This window comes from Molossus molossus, unplaced genomic scaffold, assembly GCF_014108415.1.
Source record: "Molossus molossus isolate mMolMol1 unplaced genomic scaffold, mMolMol1.p scaffold_m16_p_20, whole genome shotgun sequence".
NCBI lineage: Eukaryota > Metazoa > Chordata > Mammalia > Chiroptera > Molossidae > Molossus > Molossus molossus.
In genome coordinates, this window is record NW_023425356.1 from 5,036,601 (window position 1) to 5,058,005 (window position 21,405).

At 48.2% G+C, this 21,405-nt stretch overlaps 1 protein-coding gene across 1 annotated transcript; it reads left to right on the top strand.

Moving 5' to 3' along the window:
• The first annotated feature begins 235 nt into the window (after positions 1 to 235).
• On the top strand, positions 236 to 4,896 carry S1PR1 (sphingosine-1-phosphate receptor 1). The gene is made up of 2 exons (XM_036273354.1): positions 236 to 662; positions 2,224 to 4,896. Exon 2 carries the CDS (start codon positions 2,392 to 2,394, stop codon positions 3,541 to 3,543), a length of 1,152 nt encoding a protein of 383 aa, XP_036129247.1. The 5' UTR covers positions 236 to 662; positions 2,224 to 2,391; the 3' UTR covers positions 3,544 to 4,896.
• Positions 4,897 to 21,405: the final 16,509 nt, after the last annotated feature.

Genomic DNA, 21,405 nt, shown 5'->3' on the forward strand with positions numbered 1-21,405 from the left:
TGCCCCAGAGCGTCGCCGGCTCCGTTTCCACCGCCTGCAGCAGCGGCCCGGGGGGCCCAGGCACAATCTGGGGACCCCATCCCCCAAGGGCCGCGAGCGCAGGGGAACAGAGCGGTGCTCGGCCCGTTGCCGGGCGGCCCCCGTCCCCCAGGACTTTTGTGCAGCGAAGTTTCCGAAGGCCCTCCACCTCCGCTCCTCGGCTCGGCAGAGGGGTCGCCGCCGCCCAGCGGGGCACCGGGGGCGCGGGCGTGATTTATAATTCAGGTCCAGGGGGCAGAAGGCTCCGCCCCGTCTGTTGTTTTTTCCTGGGAGGGAGAAGGTTTCTTCTGTTTGCTTCTGCCCCAGATCTTTCCTGGACAGTGAGCCTCAGCAGCTGAGATCCGGGGGGCCCCCGGCCGGCGGCGGAGGGCGTGGGAGATGGAGGCATAAAGCTCTCCCCGCCTCTTCCTAAGGAAGCCAGCCCGCGTCAGCGGGCGCTCCGCGACTTCAGCTGGCTGGCCGCGGCGGGCGGGCTGGCCAATGGAGTGTGCGGTTACGGAGGGAGGGGACCCCGACTCCACAAGTTTATGCGCGATGCTGTCAGGCGCGGGCAGCAGCAAGATGACGGGCGCGCAGTGCGGACCCAGAGCTCCCCGAACGCGACTTCGTCCCGCCTGAGCGAGGTAGGGGCGCGGGCCCGGGCTGGGGGCACCGCCTGGCCGCAGGGCTCGGGCGTCCCAAACGCACTGTTAGACCGGAACGAAGCAGAACAAAAACTTTTCAAACATCCATCTCCGGGCGCTGAGAACATGCATCTCTGGGCAACTAAGGCGCCCAACCCGGTCGGGTTGCTCTTGGGCACTTGTAATTTGCGAAGTTTGGAAAAGGGTCAAGTTCCAATTGTAGAACCAACTGGGGGTGGGAGGTAGTGGAAGCTGCTGTTGGTCTGAGGGGAAGGAGTGAAGGCGCTTATTTTTGGAAATCCTATAGACAAAGAATATTGAGGGTGGGAAGTGGGGGAGTAAGGGCTTAAACTTGCTGGCGAGCAGAGTGCAATTAGATGGGACACGAGGAGCTCCGGGAGCCAGCAGCCTCCGCCCTGCGGATGGGTGGGAGCGCCCTTGCCTCAATTACTGCTTTACCTTGCAACAGCTAAACAACTTACAAGTAGACTTTTGCTACCAGGGCCACGTTGTGTTCCCTCCACACTTTCTAGATCTGCGAGGAGGAGGCAACGTGCCGGGGGAGGCAGTAAATGAAACAGTCCGCATCAGCTTAGCAATAAGCCAGGCTCCTTCCCTGTGAGTGTCGGAGCCGTTTTGCACTGGGCGCTGGGAATGTAGCGGCATATGCATTGTTATCAGGAGCACAACTTCCCTCTGCATGTTTGCTGTACCCGCTAAAACACTCGTTATGCAATCAAGGAGTACACGAAAATTCTGGGGTGTATTGCAATCTCGTGTGAATGGTTTTCACCAGGCACCTTTAGGTGTTCTTGCATTGGCTCACGAGAAAAAGAAGAAGACAGAAAAAGCAATTGCTTAATGGGGGTGCTCAGTTTTCCTGTTTATCGCTAGGCCAGGGCTGACTTGGCCGCACCTTCGGACCCTAAACACACCTACTCCCAGAACTATTAATAGAACCCCAAAATGACTTTCCCTGTCAAATGACTTTCGTGCCAAACTAATTTCTTGCATGACAATTAGGAGGTGGTTCTAGTCTCTTTCAGCTGGGTGGTGGCGGGGTGCTGAGGTGTGGGTCTCCACCCTTATTTTGGCTGTTGGGTCTCCTCCTAGGAGCCAGAGAGCTGGTGAGCCCCCGCTTAGCTGAAGAATGCTTCTGAGACACTGCCTGGAAAACTGGCAGGATGGGGTGCGGGGTGGGGGGCAGGGAGAGGGTAGGAGTGGGGTTCGGTGGGGCTGCTTCCCCACTTTTCCAGTTTCCATTTGAGTGGACTACACTATAGGGAGAGTTTTTGTCTTGTTGAGTGGGAGTTTTCAGTTGGGACACATTTTTTGTTTTATTTACCTTTCTTTCTTCCACTTCTTCCTTTAAAAACATTTCTTTTTTTTTTTTTTTTTTTGCAAAAGATGAGAATTTGATTTTTTTAAAAAAATCCCTCTCCCTTTACTCTCCCCAAGTTTCCCTAAAAGAAAGCAACAGAACTGGAGCAATGCCTTAGCTGTAATGAATTGTGCCAGTTTGCAGTGGCTTTTCCCTGATTCTCTTTGTAACTTGTTTAAGGCTGCGGTTTCGAGGCCCTCTCCAGCCAGGACACCAGCATACCCGGAAAGCCTGGATCTGTCCCGTTGAGAACTCTAGCGGCCAGCGAAGGCGCGCTCCGCCTCGCCCTCTAGCGTTCGCCGGAGAAGCGCCATCCCATCCTGGGTCCCTGGGGATACAGTGCACACCATGGGGTCCACCAGCATCCCGCTGGTCCAGGCCCTGGGCAGCAGCTCTGTCTCCGACTACCTCAACTATGACATGATCATCCTGCATTACAACTACACGGGAAAGCTGAATATTGGTGTGGACAAGGAGACAGGCATTAAAGTGACCTCGGTGGTGTTCATTCTCATCTGCTGCTTCATCATCCTAGAGAACATCTTTGTCTTGCTGACCATTTGGAAAACCAAGAAATTCCACCGGCCCATGTACTATTTTATTGGCAACCTGGCCCTCTCAGACCTGTTGGCAGGAGTGGCCTACATAATCAACCTGCTCTTCTCCGGGGCCAACACCTACAAGCTCACGCCGGCCCAGTGGTTTTTGCGGGAAGGCAGCATGTTCGTGGCCCTGTCAGCATCGGTGTTCAGCCTCCTGGCCATCGCCATCGAGCGCTACATCACCATGCTGAAGATGAAGCTGCACAACGAGAGCAACAGCTCGCGCTCCTTCCTGCTCATCAGCGCCTGCTGGATCATCTCCCTCATCCTGGGCGGCCTGCCCATCATGGGCTGGAACTGCCTGCGCGCGCTGCCCAGCTGCTCCACGGTGCTGCCGCTCTACCACAAGCACTATATCCTCTTCTGCACCACGGTCTTCACCGTGCTGCTGCTGTCCATCGTCATCCTCTACTGCAGGATCTACTCCTTGGTCCGGACTCGCAGCCGCCGGCTGACCTTCCGCAAGAACATGTCCAAGGCCAGCCGCAGCTCCGAGAAGTCGCTGGCACTGCTCAAGACGGTGATCATCGTCCTGAGCGTCTTCATCGCCTGCTGGGCGCCGCTCTTCATCCTGCTCCTGCTGGACGTGGGCTGCAAGGTGAAGACCTGCGACATCCTCTTCAAAGCGGAGTACTTCCTGGTGCTGGCGGTGCTCAACTCGGGCACCAACCCCATCATCTACACTTTGACCAACAAGGAGATGCGCCGGGCTTTCATCCGGATCATGTCCTGCTGTAAGTGCCCCAGCGGAGACACCCCCGGCAAGTTCAAGCGCCCCATCATCGCTGGTGTGGAATTCAGCCGCAGTAAGTCAGACAACTCCTCTCACCCCCAGAAGGACGATGGGGACAACCCCGAAACCATAATGTCCTCTGGGAACGTCAACTCTTCTTCCTAAAACTGGAAGCTGCCAGCCTGTGGGGAATGCTTTTGCGTGGTCACCCACCACCCAATATTTGGAAAGAAATCTCCGTGCCTGGCCGGCCGCCAGGGAGGAGCTGCTGGAGCCAGAGGGAGGGCGGGGCGAGGAAGAAGGGCCCCTGGTGCCGGGTCGGGCCTGTGGGTACAGTCAGTCCTGTGAACAATGCGCGGGAAGGGTGGAGAGCAGGTCCGTGGGGGCCTGCAGTCTGTTTCCTCCCCCCGGAGCTCTGATTTTGCACTGAGCCAAAGGTCCAGCATTGTCAAGCTCCTGAGGGTTCACTGGGCCCCTCCTCGAAGACCAAGGTCCCCTTGTGAAGTGTCTCTGTTCAAAGCTTTGAAGAGATGTTTTCTTTCACTTTAGTTTCCAACCATGTGCGTGTGTGCACTTCTGCTTCTCTAGGGATGCTCCAGACCGCACCCTCCCTTCCCCTTCACACCTCTCCTTGAAATCCTCCGAGTTCATATTCTAACTACCTGGGGTTCGTCCCAGCTGGGGGGTGGAACTGCCCGTGTCTCCATCTCTGCAGCTGGGCTGTGATCGGGAGGCAGAGAGGAGATAGATGGACGTGGTTTGGACATGTCAGGCAATTTCATTCGCTGAGGCCAAAGTTTCCAGTAAGCTGGATCCGTTTTTTGTTTGGAATTTGGTTGTAGTAACTCTGATTTTTTTTTTTTTTTTTTTACCATCTTTACAATGGAATGTGTTACAGTATCCTGCCATTGTGGCTGAAATCTGTATAGGGAAGCCCAGCTTATCTAAATGGTATCAGCCAGGAGCCTTAGTGTCCCAGGAGAAACAAAGGCCCTAACAGGGTGAAAACCCACTGGGGGGCGGGGGGCGGGGACTTTATAAACCCAGAGGAATTTCCTAACGAATTTTTCTAACAAATACATCTGTCTTTGGCACTTTTGTTGACGTTTATTACAGAGTATTGTGTGCATCATTTCAACCAATGAGATGGTTGTATTTTGTTGTGTTAAAAGTACTTTTCATGATTTTTGAATGTATTTGTTTCAGCATTTTATTGGATTTTTCTAACGTGTGTTAACACCATTGAATGTGTATTTCTTAAGAAAATGTCACCTTCTTGTACCCTTAAAGCATTACTTTAACTGATAGGGAATCCAGAAGTTTCCAGTACCGCTGTTCTTAACTAGTTCACTGAACACGAGTGTAAATGTTACAAAGAATAAAATGTATTGCTCTCTCTTTAGTATGGTTTTCAGTGCAATTAAAACAAGAAAGGTCTTTTTGTAAAAAAAAAAAAAAATAGTATTTAATAGGTTTCTGACTTCTGTGGATTATTTTGCACATAGCTTTATCAACTTTTAAACATTAATAAACTGATTTTTTTTAAAGATTGTTTTGTGAAGAGCATTTTAAAAATAATTGTTAAGATCTTCTATTTGACTCTGTGGCTCTTTAGAATCAAGGGTAAGGACAAGTGTGTGTTATTGTTTAAAGGACTTTTACCTTAACAAACTAGGGTATAAAAAAATGTGGTTTGTTTAGAAACCACTCTATCTTTTTCAGGAAGAGAAACTTCAATATGTTAACACCGAAGAGTAGTAAAGAATGAGATGAAAAACCACCAACCTCTAAATACCACATGGCAAGGAAATGTAATTGTTCGAGTTTTAAATTGCATGCACACCAAACTAAACTAAGTCCAGTAGTTCTGTCCTAAAACGTGAATTTTTAAAGAAATGACCCAGAACAGTGTGGTTGTAAACCTAATTTAAATTATAAAACTCAATGGTCAGTTCAAACCCATCAACAAAAGCTTGGCTTTCTTTAAACAATTTTTTTTCTTTATTGATTTTTTGAGAGAGAGGAAGGGAGAGGGAGAGAGATCGAAACATTGATGAGAGAGAACATCAATTGGCTGCCTCCTGCATGCCCCTACTGCGGATCTGGCCCACAACCTGGGCATGTGTCCTGCCCGGGAATCAAACCAGCGACCTCTTGGTGCATGAGTCGACACTCAACCACTGAGCCACACCAGCCGGGCCCAAAGCTTGGCTTTCTACCAATGTGCTGGGGCAGTGGGGCTGTGGATATGGGACATAATATTAAGTGACTTAATCTTTCAGGATTGGTTTCTGCCTCGGTTTCCCCAGTCTGCCCTCGGAACGATACGAGACTCTGTAGCCTCGTTGAAGGAGTGAGGCGACATAGCTTTCATCCGAAACTTTCAGTTCACAGTATCTGAAAGTGCTAGCATCCCTCGCCGTTAACTTTTCCAACTATAAAATGAGAACAAGGGTACTTTACAAGCAAAATGGAATTCTTGCCGTAGTTAGTGCTCCATGGGGATTTGTAAATGGGGATTTGTAAATGGAAGTGTTTGGTGTGTCTGGCTCTTCAGTGCTATTGTTACTTTCAGAATGTGTGCATTCAAGTGCCGCTGAGCATGCACAGGACACAGTTGGAACATGGAGATAAACCTCACCTATACGTAGATGTCATTTCTGGGTAAGGTCAACTGTGGGAAACAGAAGTGTGTTCACTAAGGAAGCCTTGGGTCGCAACCTCCCGTTTCCTGAAGGAAATGCCAAAAGTGCTCCGAAGACAAAAGACTGGCAACAGACTGGAAAGTCTGTCCATCTGTCTGCCGAGGCGGAAGGAATGAGTTCATGGTGCACTCACTTCCCAGAGCTCTTGTTACAGAATGGAGCACAACAGAAAAGCAAGTCCATTCTGTGTCTCTGTGGGAGATGCTGTGGCCAACTCCAGGACTTGTCTTTCCACAAACACCAGTGACCTAATGACGGGGAAAGGTGGGGAATGGGGAGCTCAGGGACAAGGGGGACCACCTCACCTGCTCACCTGTGAGCACCTGTCTGGTGATGAGATGTGCATTCTGCCTGGAAACCCCAGAAGGGGCCTTTCATGCCAAGAAAGCTGACAGTCCTGGGTTGCGGTTCTCCTGGGCACTTGTGTGGAAGGTCCCTAGTTCTGGTCAAGAAACAATGGCTGCAATGAAGGAATTCTTGGTTGTATCCCAACATGAATATCTGGGTTTAATTCAGTGTACCTGAAAATTGAGAATGGAAAAAACAAAACCCAAACAAACTAAACCTCAGTAACTATATATTTATACTAAAATAAACATCCACCAAGTTTTGATTAAACCATGGAGAGCTTTTCAAGAGGAGTACGTCAGACTATCTGAGCACTACTTGACATATTCCTGTGAAAACATACCATTGGCTCATAAATATTTAGCAGAGTTACAAAATGACATCAAGTAACACTTCATTCCCAACATTAAGTCCGATTACAACTTTACAGAGCATTCTAATCAAATCTTCTTGTTTTCTAGTCTCATAATAAGTAGAAAGGTTTCTTTAATAAGTTGATCCAGTATTATTAGAGATTCAAATTTTTATTGTAAATGGAATTTTCCATTCATGTTAATTAGATACTGGAGTCTATTTTAGTAATATCAGCACTTTGGTTATGATTTATAGCATCTATTCCCCCCCATTATAAAGAGTCTTATAAAGATTTTAACTTCAATCCCACTTCTAGGAATATATCCTAAAAAGCCTAAAACACCAATCAGAAAGAATATATGCACTCCTTTGTTCATAGCAGCACTATTTACAATAGCTAAGATCTGGAAACAGTCCAAGTGTCCATCAGTAGACAGGTGGTACATTTACACAATGGAATACTATGCAGCTGTAAAGAAGAAAGATTTCCTACCTTTGAAACAACATGGAGGGAGCTGGGACTGTTATGCTAAGTGAAATAAGCCAATCAGAGAAAGACAAATATCACATGATTTCACTAATTTGTGGAATATAATGAACAAAAAGAGCTGATGAACAAAATATACCCAGAGACATGGAAGTAGGGAACAGATGGACAAATCTCAGAGTAAGAGTTGGGGAAGGGAGGGAAGAGATAAACCAAAGAACTTATATGCATATATGCACAACCAATGGACAGACAACAATACTGTGAAGGTGGGGGGCGGGGATGGGAGCAAGGAGGAGGGTGTCAATAGGGTAAAAAGAAGAAACAAAAATAAATTAACTTAAAAAAAAGATTTTAGCTTTACTTTGTTTCCAATTGGGTTAATTTCTGCCCTGGACATGGCCCCTGTTAAGGATATGCCCAAGGCAATACTCTTGAAGTCTTTCTAACCTAGACTGCACTTTTGGGTGACTTTGACTCTCATGCCCCATCCAGTACTGCACCGGGACGCTCATGTTCCTGAGCAGCCACAGGTGCAGCTCGGCTTGGGAGCCAGTACTCTGACACAGTGACACTGCAACGTCAGAGAGATGATGGCTCTGCGGAGGAAATCCTACGAAGCAAGGACTTGATGTTTAAGGAAATCTAAATATTAGCAACCCCATTTTTAACTGAGATGCAAGGGATAATACTCGAGTGACACATGCAAATATTCCAACTATAAAATAGATTTGATCTTATAAATAGACACTGGCTGGAAAATTAATCTCTAACTAGGAACATTATTTCCCCACAGCATTTACAATAATGAGTTTCCATAATCTCTGTGCAATGTTCAGTTTTTCTTTTTTTAATCTTGTTTTCTCCACGCTGAGCTGGAATGATGTTTGCTGAGGACACCCGACTGATTAGATCAAACTAGATTGATCGCATTTGTCTCCCAACTAATTAGATCAAACTAGATGTGTCTATATTTTTTCTAAGTGAGTTTTAAGCATCTTGAGGAAGGAATCAGAAGTAACCAAAATAAATCTTTATTTATTTTATTTTTTTTATCCTCACTCGAGGACGTTTTTCGATTTTTTTTTGTTCAGATAGAGTGGGAAGGAGGGAGAGAGAGAGAGAGAGAGAAAGAGAGAGAGAGAAACATCGATGTGAAAGGGACACATCGAAACCACACGACCTAACTAGGGCCGGGGACAAACTGCAACCGAGGTACGTGCCCTTGGTGGGAACCGAACCCGGGTCTCTCCAGACTGCAGGCCGATGCTCTAACCGCTGAGCCAAACCAGCCAGGGCCAAAAGAAACCTTTATAGGATCTTTTATCCTTACCCTGTGGACACCCTAATTTCTTGATGATGAGAAATCATAATAAACTGCATCATTTTCCCTAACCTACCTTCCTGCTTTTCTGATGTGTGCTTCACGTGGTCTAAGGAAAGGGACTCAGAAGATACTCTGTGTACCCGATGGCCTTCACTGTCATACCTAGCTGGACGGGAGTCATCTTTCAGAATACCCGCGCAAGCAATGTCTTCTTGAATCGCTAAAAGCCCTTCGATTGTCTAAAATAAAAAAGATTTTTAACCACTGGTCAAAGGAGCTCGGAGAGAGAGGCAGAATACGACACTGGGCGAGGGATAGACCCGACTGAATCTAGTCTTACACAATCCTTGACCGGAGCCGGACCAAAAGCAAGTCTGGTTCATGGGGAAGATACCTCCCCTATTACTCTATCCTGTCTTACTCCCTAAGCTTTCTTCTAGGGTTCAGACTTTGAAGACATTCCTGTCTTTCCCATGCTCTCTCTGCATCTCTTTGAGGGTCAAAGGTTACAAATCAGGTTTGGTTCAGCGTATACTCGTCCGCCAAAGCCAAGTGTGCTACATTTAGTTTCCTTGAAGCCCCCTCCTGTGCCCACCAAGCAGCTTTTGTGTTAATAATGGGTAAACGCCTTGTGGTAAGTGCATGCCATGGAATACTATTCGGCAGTTAAAAAGGAACTGCTATTGGTACTTGCCACCACTTGTATAAATCTCAGAACCCTTCAGTGGAGCAGAAGAAGCCAGCCAGCCACCAGAGAGACCACACTGCACGACTCCATTTATGTGGAATCCACGAACAGACAAAACCAGTCTATAGAGCTAGAAATCAGAAGAGAAGGGTAAACTGGAAAGGAACATGAGGGAACTTTCTAGATTGTTAGCAATGTTCTATATCTTACTTTATTAGGGTGTTGTTTACTCAGGTGTATACATTGGCCTAAACTTATGCAGACATATTCCTAAGACCTGTGAAAAACCAATGCCGATATGGTAGACCTGCCCTTTTGAGCATGGGGACTGCTTGTGACTTTCTCTGTGATGTCATGGAACTAGGCTGCAGGCTGCAGTAGAAGGGACAAGAGCTCCGAGTGTCCCACGGAGGGAGGGCCCAGGTGCTGTCACCATTCTCTCAGTCCCAGCACTGAGCACCACTGTGCCAGCCAGCTGCGACCCCATGACCCTCTCTTTGCTTCTAAAAGACGAGAATTTGACTTAGTTTTGGTATTTCCACATCTGAAGAATTTCTGTGTCTTGGAGGTGTCTAGAGTTGTCATGAAACTGTCACAGTACAAGCTCACTGACATTGAGATTTCGGTCTCAGGACTCTGCGGTGCATCGTGACGAGCTCTGCGAAGAGCGGACTTGTGCCCACTGGCAAGGGTTCTGACGTACTCGCGCTGGTGGCCCGCAGACTGGAGTGTGCCACACCGCCTCTTCTCTGTCCACTGGACAGAGGTGTGAGAGCGCTCGGTCAGCACTGCCTTGCCAGGCACGTCGGGCAGACACAGAGACATGGACGACAGGCTCCTGCTCCGAAGACTGCGCGGGTTGGGGACTTGCCGGCTTGTCCGTGCTCAGCCGGCTGTGCTCCTTCCTTCAGGCAGCTCTAGGAATCCCTGGGCAGACCCGCCTCCGGTCCAGGCCGGCCGACAGGAAGGGCAGTGTGCTGCCCGGGCGGGCACGGGGCAAAAGCAGTCTCTTATCTACTTCCCTAGAACTCTAATGCTATGATTGCTCTACATTTCTGCTTTTTGTTGATACCAGGATAGAAAGAACAACTCTGCGGGAAGCCCTGGTTGGCTCCTGCTTCCTGCCCCCCACCCCCGCTCCTCTTTGGGGTTCAGGGAGCCTGATGTGGATGTAAGAACATCCAAACCTGGAAATAACTTCTATAAGAGTATTTGAGCCCAAACGGATGACACTTGTAAGGAAGTAAGATTTAAGGGCTCCGGAGAATAAGTATTGCAGCTTCTTTTATGCATTTGATATTGAGGAGGGAAGATTAAGGAGGATGACGTGAGGTAGGAGGAAGTAAAGGGGTGGTTACAGGACAGTGGACAAGATTGTGCTCTCGCTTCCGAAGGTGTGCTCACCTGGACGTGCTCACCCAGGGCAGGGCTTGCTCGAGGTGAAGAGAAAACTGTCACCGAAAAAATTATAGCCCTGGGGTGTGACTCCACCCTGACCTGTCCACTTAGGAATTTTAGGATCAGATCACCCTTCGAGGTCACTTTCCCTAGGACCCCTCTTTGATCCACACTGATGAGAAGAAACGAGTTCTTTTCATGGGTCTGCCCACTGCTGTACACATCCTCTAACATGCTGAGTTCTCAGCAGTGTGAAATAATCTCATTCAACAAATATGGTCAACGTTGGGAGCTTCTGACCTTTGGCTTTGATTCATTTAACCAATATCTCTAAATAACTTTAAGGTAAGTAATGGGGAATTAATTTTTAGATTTGGAATGAAGAAAAGTTCTTTATGTCAATACAAGTATTTGTATTCAGTTTTTCGGGTTGTTCTAGACCCTGTGTGAAATCAAAATCAAGGCATTCAACAGTATGTTCCATTTCTGTCTCCCCCAGGTCTGAGCTTGGCCTCCCAGAGCACTGCCCTGAGCTCTCTCGGGTGGAGCCACTTGGGTAACTGGGCAAATGAAGCCTGCATTTGAATAAGGTGGTGCTGTATTTAACTTGGCTGAAAGAGAAATGAGACAAAAATGCACAGCTCAGGAGGAAATAGGACATGTCCTTAATTATTAGTGTCTTTATCAGCAAACGCATCTCAAGGTCAACAATCCCGACTTACCTGGAAGACCAGAGACAGAAGTGTAAATAGGGTTTTATGTGTGATGCGTTTCAGGGATGACTTACGCCAGGGACCTGGGGTGGAGCAGCCCATGGACTCTGCACCCCAGTCTTGCACCCCGATCCCTCTGACCCTGAGGTGGCCATCTCACATTTGAGAATGCCAGGAGCTCAGATGCCCACTCCTTACCTCATCTACCCCTCGAAGGCGTGAAAGAGAGAAGCACAGGCCCAAAATGGCATCATTTGTGCTAAAATCCCACGCTCCCAGCCCAGCTTGGAGGCCAAACCTCATCGGAACTTCAGCCTCTCCCAGGAGTGGAATTTCAAACCAATTGGTTTGGAATTTTCTGATCCACACTAGTGAAGTAATCCGTCTGCTAAGAACCCCTGCCTTCCTTTAAAGGGGGTGTCCTTGCCTACAATAATCCACTCAGGGTCTTAGCCCACCCTCTTTGTGCCTAGAAACTGTGCGCTGAGGAGAGTCCCTCGGAGAGCCTTTCAGTTGCGGGAGGGATGCTGCCGATGCAGGACTCGCTTGATGAAGCCGGGCAGGTCTTCAGATTCCCTTGGTTGCGTTTGTTTATTCACAAAGGGTGCTGGGGGAGGACCAGAGGTTTCCTTCTTTTGTACAAAGGAAAGCATGTTTATTTCTAATTTCAGAGTTTCACTTGTGCCCGTCTAGACACTTCAGGGAAAAACAAATGTAAGTCACCAGTAAAATTGTGTCTAAAATAGGAGAAGGCTTGAGCTAAATCGCTTGTAAAGACAGCAATCATATGCCTGGAGCCTCCACTCACCAAGCTTCTGCGGATATTTTGTGGCACCAGAAATAGTGGTGAGTGCTCACATGCTGTTCTGCCTCAGCGGGCTTTGTGTGGCCACCTGCAGAAATAGTTCTTGGTTTCTCTTCCTCGTCTAGCTACTGGTCAGGGAAGCATTTAGAAAAACACAGATTTTCATATTCCTACTCATGTATGCAAAGTGAATTAGGATATCAAGGAATGACATATGTGTGTGTGTGCATGTGTGCGTGTGTGTGCATGCATGCGTGTGTGTGCATGTGTATGTGTGCATGTGTGTATTTGTGCGTGTGTGTATGCGTGCGTGTGTATGTGTGTGTGCATTTGTGCATGAGTGTGTGCGTGTGTGTATGTGTGCGTATTTGTGCGTGAGTGTATTTGTGCATGTGTGTATGTGTGCGTGTGTGCATGTGTGTGTATTTGTGTGTGTATTTGTGCGTGTGTGTGTGTGCATGTGTGTGTGCATGAATACCTAAATGTTCATAGCAGCAAACTACGGGAGGGGATTTGTAGTCTGAGATGTTGGATAACTAAGTACACATCAGATTTCCACTAGAGAAAAAAGTGCTCGATCCTTTGTCAACTCAAAAAAGGAATGAATGAACCACTTTCTCCCTAAAGTAAAAATTTAGAATAAATGTATTAATTCAATGCAATTCTCAACATTGAAAACCTAAAATATTTTTTTTTCTTTATTGATGTTAGACAGAGAGAGGGAGAGAGGGATAGAAACATCGATGAGAGAGAACATTGATTGGCTGCCTCCTGCATGCCCCTCACTAGGGATCAGGCCCAGACCTGGGCCTGTGCCCTGACCGGGAATTGAACCCGTGACCTCTTGGTACATGGGTCAACGCTCAACCACTGAGCCACACCCACTGGGCAAAAATGTAAAGTATTTTAACTTTAAAAATGGACAGTTTTCTTTGTGTTTTAAAGTAGACTCTTTTTTTTCATAGAGGGATTCTATCAAACTTTTAATGGCAGAATCTAAAGCAGTGCAGAGATGGGAAATTGGCTTTTATTTTCATGAAGTTTTCAGTATAAAAACATGACAAACACTGCACAATAAAATAAAATTATAACACTTCCCATAGTGAATATTCGTGCTGAAATCCTACGTGAAATAGCAGCAAACAGGATCCAGGTTTATAGTACAGGAATAAAACACCACAACCAAGTCAGATTTATTTCAGTAATGAAAAGATAATTTGTAAAATTCCTCATTCCAATAGAACTAAAGAGAAAAAGTATATAATACTAAAAATGCAATTGATAAAATTTATTGACTACCCTTAGTTAAAGAAAACATGCAAGATAAGGGTTTGTAGATATAACATAAATAATTCAACACATTTGTCTCACCCCGAATGATATTACCAAGCGCCCTGGACTGACATCTGAAGCACTCTGGTACAGACAGAGACAGCGAGACGTTGTGCTATGACCACTCTCACTCAATGACAAAGAAAAGCGAGCAAGAGAGGAAGGCAGGCTCCCTCTTTAGGAAAGCTACGGTGCAGAAACTCTTGCACTTTCGCCAAGTGATGTGTGTGTGAGATCAGGTATTGTTGTACTCTATCAATTACCAAGATTAATAAGGACCAATGGCCTCGGAGCCGTCTGCCTCCCTGGGGCACCGCCAGCTGCTGCGGAGGACAGAGGCCGAGCGGCCGAAGGCCCACCACCGGCACCTGCGTCGCTCCTCAGCCTCTGGCCTCGGGCCTTCTCCCGGCCCTGAAGCGTCTCAGCCAGGCCGGAACGAGCTCGGGCTTCCTAAGCGTCGGGTTCACTTCTGCCTCTGAGGTTTCTGTGTTATGGCTGGAAGCCCTTCAGAATGAGGAAATGTCGACCTCGATGTTGAGAAAGGCCACCGCTTGGGCATGGTGAGAGGCCCGGGCACGGTCCTCCAGGCTGCGCTGTGCGTCGTGAACCGATGGCCACCGCCTGGGCCACCCTGATGGACAGCCGGCTACAGGAGCAGCAGGGATGGCCCCCCATGGAGTCCCGGGGACCCGCGGGGACCCTGAGCCTGCTATCACTGCGAGGTCAGGTCTGGGGCCACCTCCAGAAGAGGGAGCGGACTCTTCAAGTAGCAGACACAACAGGCACCCCGAACCTGGTGCTGCCTGCCGAGACCCGTCTGGGGTGTCGCATGCATGCAAATCCCATTTGAATTGGATGCATTAGGGTGACAGTAGTTAATAAAATTACATAGGTTCCGGGTGTACAATTCTAATTCCATGCTACATCACCTATGTATTATATTGTGTGTTCACCGCCCCAAGTCCCCTTCCATCACCATTCATCCCCGTCACCCTCTCCTACCCCCAACCCCCTTTTGTGTGTGTGTGTGTGTGTGTTAATTTATAGATAGATGGCTTTTTGTAAGCAATCCATTATTTTATCAGAAATATTTATACAAAAATTTTGCCTCATAGACAGAATAAGCCTATGAAGAATTTGAAGAAATTAAATAAACATCAAGGAAAAAAGCACGCACGGGAGGCATCTCCCCGCAAGCACGCGGTGGCCCCAGGGGCGGCTCTGCCCCGCGAGGCCAGCCTTCCGGTCAGCACACACTCTGTCCCTCGTCCCTTCAGGGCTGACGCGGGGCGGCTTGCACAGTCCCTCCTCCTGCGGACCGGGGCCCGTGTGCTGCCCGAGCTCCCTGTGGGCGTGGTGCGTTTCTTTCTGAATTAGGAATGCTCTGGTCACTGCAGCGAGCTCCCCTTTGGAGCAAGAGAATCGGAACATGTTCTTATTGTTGAAAGCACTTCTTCCCTACTTTCATTAAATGCATCCGAAGGAAAAAGAGAATTTGTATTCCATACAAAAGAAGTCTTAGACATCAGGGGTTGTTCTAGTTTCTCTGTTTATAAACCACCCCCATTCTTTAGATATCACCCCGTAACTTGTCTGTAATTTGGAGGAAATCCATCCAGGAACTCTGATTTCCGAGGCTGTGCAGCCTGCCTCCCGCCGAGGGGTGGGCGCGCCCCGGCTCCCTCCCGAATGCCTTTGGTGGGTTTCGGCAGGGTCCCCCTGGGTCTGTGGCTCCGCCTTGAACTAACATAATCGTCTCAGTGTGCTGAGCGGAGCCCCACAAGTAGGACCTGAGTCAAGGGCCGGAGTTCAGGCTGACGACCGTCGCACAGGGGAAACAGCCCTGCGGAGTCAATCCACAGAGGTGAGCCGAGCAGGTGCAGGTGAGGAGCTCTCTGTTCCGCTTTGTGGAGAGGGTCTCTGTGCTTTCTAGTTTCCCACGGAGGGGTTTGTTTTTGTTGGGGAGAACTGGGGTCTAGAAAGCATTCACTTCACTGAAGCAGTGTTTGAGTTCCGCTTTGAGGGAGCCGAAATGTTCCTTTACATTGTGGACATGTCTTCATAGGTTTGTTGGCTAATTCATGTGATATCTTATAAAATGACATTTATGTATCACAGCTCAGGAAGGCTTCTTGGTGGCACGTCAGATGGTCAGAGTCGGCCATGTGTCTGAATGGGAGACCTCCAGCCCCTGGGCTTCCACTGCACAGTGACACAGGACACTAGCGTCTCCAGCTTCTCCACCTTTCTGAAAGGTACGCCTTGTATGACAAGGAGCAAATCAGCCAAACCCACCCTATGCCACCTACTGGGCACCTTCCAAACACTGGTGCCCTCCTTCACCCTCCCTTTCTAAATTCCTGAAGATGAAGAGCTTCAAGAAGTGTATGAGCAAGTCTGACTTTCTGACCTCCCCCAGCCATACCCAGCAAGCCTGGGAGTGTTGTCAGCATCTTGTCCCTGAGGATGAAGAAGCTCAAGCTAAGCGGCTTAAAGAACTTCTCCTAAGCCACGTGGCCGGTGACCAGAGAAGCTGGGCCTTGCTTTTCCATTGCACAGGAGCCAGGAAGCGCCCCAAGGTTTCCCAGGCTCATAATCATAAGCACATTGAGCTGGAAGGGATCTGGGAGACTCGTGTGTCCAACTATCACGTTTTAGGAATAAGTGACGGGCCCTCGACTCCTCATCACTTCTTTTCCTCGTGCTGTTTGGAAATCCTAGTCGGGTTATCAAGAGCCGTGACGGACAGTGAAATAGTTGTGCTGCTGGTTATATTTTTATTTTCATGGCTTCAGCTTCATTTCTTTGAGATCCAGCCAGCTTTTCTTTAGACCCTACTGCGATTGGCCCTTGCTAATTTGTATAACTGGGATAAATGGAATGCGGGTTTGGGAAATTACAGTGATTTGGTCTCCGCAGCCTTGTGAATGTCTGCGGAACTGGGAGGAAGCTGGGGATCAAAGCAGAAGGCGGGGCGGATGTGACCATAGATGATGGGGTCTGCGCAACCCCACCAGCGGGGAAGCCTGGACTGTAATTTACCTCGACGGCGGGGCCTGGTGTGGTTGCTACCAGCACTGGAAGCCCAAGAAAAGACTTGTGCATTTCGGCCTGGTGTGTTGTTTATTGTGATTACACAAAACTCAGGGATCCTCTGACATTTAAAAAGGCCTATTTTGGTTGAAGTACTGATTACAGTTTGATTTTCTTTTTTCCTTTCCTTTTTCTGGAATTGCGTTTTGGTTTCCCACACAGCCTTTTCTACTTCTCCATGGTTTCCTTCTATCCAGATAACCATCCCATTAGCCTTTCAACTGAAATACAGCCACGGCTCACTGCTGCCACGTGAGTGTCCCCTTCTCCGCGGGGTCGTGGCGGCGGAGGGGCCGTTCTGCAGTGGGAGTCGGTCACGGAAGAGGACATGAAGATCTCTCATGATGTAAACGGGGGACAGAGATATCACTGCAGCTTCTACATGAAGATACGTCCTTCCGTAAGAGGAAATGCAGGGAGCAGTTGCAGTGGTCCTTTGGCCTGTTGGAATTCCTTCCCCACCACACACCAGCTAGAAGTTACTCAACTTCTCTGAAGTCAGTTCTTTGTCTATCAAATAGTGTTAGTAAGACCAACTTCCAAGGCTGTCGTGAGAATTAAGTAGATCATGTTTGACAACATTTGGCACAAGACAGGTAATAATGTCGATGCCAGATGTCACACAGGTTTGTGGAACACCTACTGTGCCCTGGGCCCCGCCAACACTGTGGCGAACAAAACAGACTACATCCTTGCCCATGGCCATTTCTCTTTCTTCTCCTCCCCTCCTCAGCCACGGATCCTCCCCCTAGAGCCAGACCACACACCATGGATACTCCTGTTCCGTCAGTGAATTCATTCCTTTGGAAGTTCCGCTACCGAACAATTACACTTTGTGCTCAGGTTGCCTTTGGCACACGACCAAAGGAAGAATGTGTGATGGAATTGCAAGATTTGACCTGCGTTTCAACCTGGATATTTATTTAGTCTATATTATTTGGCTTCCTTCCCAAGTCCTTACCTTGTGGTTGGAGGGAGACATATCATGAACTAAACACCTGGTTTAAAATACTCGGTAATGTAGCCCACTTGGAAAACCTCCGGCTCCCCTTGGTGGGCAAATAACCTCTCCTCCCCAGCTTGTCTGGGGCAGGGGCGGGCTGGGCCAGTGCGACCTTGTGGCATCACTGTCACAGCCCCCGACTGCAAGGTGCTTGTCGCTTCCCACGTGGAGCTGTGCGCCCTGTGGGTGCTTGCGGGGGACTGTGGTCAAAGTCCTAGTGTGCTCTGGGTGACCTGTTCGCACTTCAGTTCCCGTGTCCTACGAGCCCCTGGAAGTCTGCCAGCCTCTCCAGATGCTGTGACTTCTGGGCCACCCTACGAACCTCTCTCTGAACATACTGGGTCCCTAGGTTTGTATGGGGGCATGTCACACACGGGGCTACCTTCTTCCAGATCTGGGAGGAGTCTCTGCAAGAGTGACCCTGAGGTAACCTTGCCTTCCTGGCACCTCTCCCTTCCTGGGTCAAACTCGAAGCGAAGGGGCGATGGGGCCTCTACCATCCAAGGCCTCCGTGCTCATTGTTAAAGTACTAGGGGCTTCCAAAGGAGTTCAGAAAATCCCTTTTCAAGAGGCTCACATCGCCCTATGTTTTCAACGACAGAAACAGAACATAACCCTTTTTCTTGTTCCTTCTGTAATAAATTCAGACTTTCCTTCTGGGCAAATCATGACCCGGGCAGACCAGTGCGAAGATGTCTGTTCGGGAACACGGAAAGAGAAAAGTACTTTCGAGGGTTGCCCTGATACAGAGCCAGTTGCCTCCAAGGAGCTCGCTGTTCACTAGCTCGCTGGCACCTGACTGCCCAGGCACCCTTGCTGTGCCCGGACTCTGGGGGCACTGGGCAGCTGGCTTACTGTCCTCGGCGTGGGGTGTGGCAGACTGCACGCGGTGAGGTGCCCTCCACCTGTCCTCAGGGGAGTCTCCCTTCCCACCCTCTTCCCATTCGCACTCTCAGGCTCTGCTCCCTGCTCCCACGCTGGGCACACACAGGCAGAGGCTATGCACAGACGTGCACGCCGCCCCTCCCTGTCCAGAGAGACACACTACAGCCCTGTCACCCCGGTCCTTCCGCTCTGTCCTTCCTATAAGTGGGCCAACGTTGGTCGATTCCTTAACCTGGTGGCATTGCTGCTCTGAGTCAGAGGTCCCTGACCTCACAGAGGTGAGAAAGGGCTTTTCTGCTGGTCCTCTCATTTAGCCTTAGAATCCCCATTGCAGACAGGAAGAAACCGAGGACCAGTGAAGTTTAAAAAAAAAAGTGCGTTCAAGGCTCCAGAACCTGTCATCGGAATTGAACCCAGGTTCATAAGCCCATTCTACTAAGGCACAGGGTTCAGAATACAAACTTAGACTTTTAGGGTGAAGATTTTGTATAAATTGAATCATCCCACCATAACACTGAAAAATGGAAGTCAAGAAGTATCTCAGGATGACTGGTCTAAAACCATTACTTTGAAGGGAAGCGCGGGGACCTCCTTTTCCGGGGTGATTAATCTGATGCAGTCCTTGAAGAAGTGCTGACTCAAGGTCTGGTGACCGGGATTTTGCTGTTTTGATTTCGGTGCAAGTCAGGAAATGGGAAGACGCTCACGGACTCAGGCCCTCGGATGTGCTAACGCTGGAGGTCTTCGCGTTATTTTGGTTCTAGCTGTTTTTCAGGACTAATTTAACCACTTCTTCTTTTGTTCTTTTTTCTTCTTGGAGGCCAAATTATTTTTTCCTTTTCTCTTTAGGTTATTATTGATTTTTATTTTTTATTTTATTATTATTATTATTTTTTAATCCTCACCCGAGGATATTTTTCCATTTTTTGTACAGATAGAGTGGGAGGGAGAGAGAGAAAAGAATAGAGAGAGAGAAACATCGACGTGAAGGGACACATCGAGTGGCTGCCACTCACATGACCAACCAGGGCCGGGGACAAACTGCAACCGAAGTACGTGCCCTTAGCGGGAACCAAACCCGGGTCTCTCCGGACCACAGGCCGACGCTCTAACCGCTGAGCCAAACTGGCCAGGGCTATTATTGATTTTTAAAATCACATTTACCCCCCCTTCTTTTTTTTTTTTTTTTTTTTTTACCATTCACACATATTTCCTGCCTTTCTTGTTCGCATTTTCACCTCTCTGGCTTTGTTTCCTGCGTCCTAGCTTGCCACGCTCCGCCCCACTCCGTTACTGAAAATAAAGTACCCTGGGTCCTAGTCTCTAAAATCCTGGCCATCAGGAGGAGCCCCTTTGAAGCTGGCTTCCGGCTCTGCTCGTCGGCCCCTCCGCCGACAGACGCAGGTGTTCCCTGTAGCATTTGGAGGGGTGTCTGCGGCCCTGCCAGACCATTTTTCACTCTGTGAGGCTTTGCTAAAGGACAAAGTGGCTCAGTGAAAAATCTGATTGAGCATTCACTCTAGAAAAAACCAAGTGAGTGTGTGTGCCTTTGGGAATGAGAAGGAGGACCAAGTCTACCTGAAGAAGCAGAGTTATCGCTGTGACTAGTTCTCTTGAATCAGGGTGGACTTCAGTATTAAATCAAAAGGATGACACTGTGGTTCAGTGACTGTCATTTTAAGGACTAGGGGAAAAGAGAGGACTGCAAGGAGTTTGCAGAAAGACTATGAGCTGAACCCGAGGCCTAGCTGGTCTCCTTCCTCGCCTGCCAACATTCTCTCTTCCCCCGTTTCCATGGTTGGCTTGTCCTTCAGGAAGGGCGAGGACACTCCTAGACTCTCCCCTCTCAGAACAAAGCAAGAAGCCTGTTTCCTGTTCCAGTGAAGGGGCGGACCAAGGTGAGTTCCTCAGTTTCTCTGTGATTTCTGAGATAGGAGGTTGTACCCTTCCCCAAGCTGCTGTGACCTTCCCGGAGCGTCACTCAGCGGTGTCTGAGCTCCAGCACGGCAGCTCCGAGGGCAGAGGGGTTCGCAAAGGCTCATTTTAGTGCGCGATGTGTGTGAATCATTCAATTATGAGAAATGTTTGTATAAAAAATGTCAGTGAATCACATACCATCTATATCCATGTGTTCCTTTTATTTACATCCATGAAGTATAACTTAACACAGGAGTCCTCAAGCACATTGAAGTGACAGATGGCGGTGCATTTGTCTGGCTGAGACTATTTTTACTCTTTAAAGTTAAAAAATTTTTTAAAAATTCCAGTTGACATATAATATATTATTTTCAGCTATACAGCATAGTGGTTAAACATTTATATAACTTAGGAAGTGATCCCCTGATAAGTCTAGTACCCACCTGGCACCGTACATGGTTATTACAGTATTACTGACTATATTGCCTGTGTCATACTCGAGATCCCCATGGCTACTTTGTAACTGCCACTCTGTTCTCAATCCCTTCACCTTTTTCACCCAGTCCCCTCAACGCTCACTCTAGTCTGACAATCATCAGTCTATTCTCTGTGTCTACGAGTTCATTTGTTTACTTTGTTTTTTAGATTTCACATGTAAGTGAAATCTTGTGGTATTTGTTTTTCTCTGACTGACTTAGTTCACTCAGCATAATACCCTCTAGGTCCATCCATGTTGTAGCTGAGTTATATCCCATTGTGTATGTTACCACATCTTTATCCATTTGTCTATCCATGGACACTTAGGTTGCTTCCATATCGTGGCTTATTATAAATGATGCTGCAATGTATGTAGGGGTGCATATATATTTACAAATTAGTGTTTTGGGTTTCTTCAGATAAATACACAGAAGTGGGATTGCTGAGTCATACAGTAGTTCTATTTTTAATTTTTTGAGGAACCGCCATACTGTG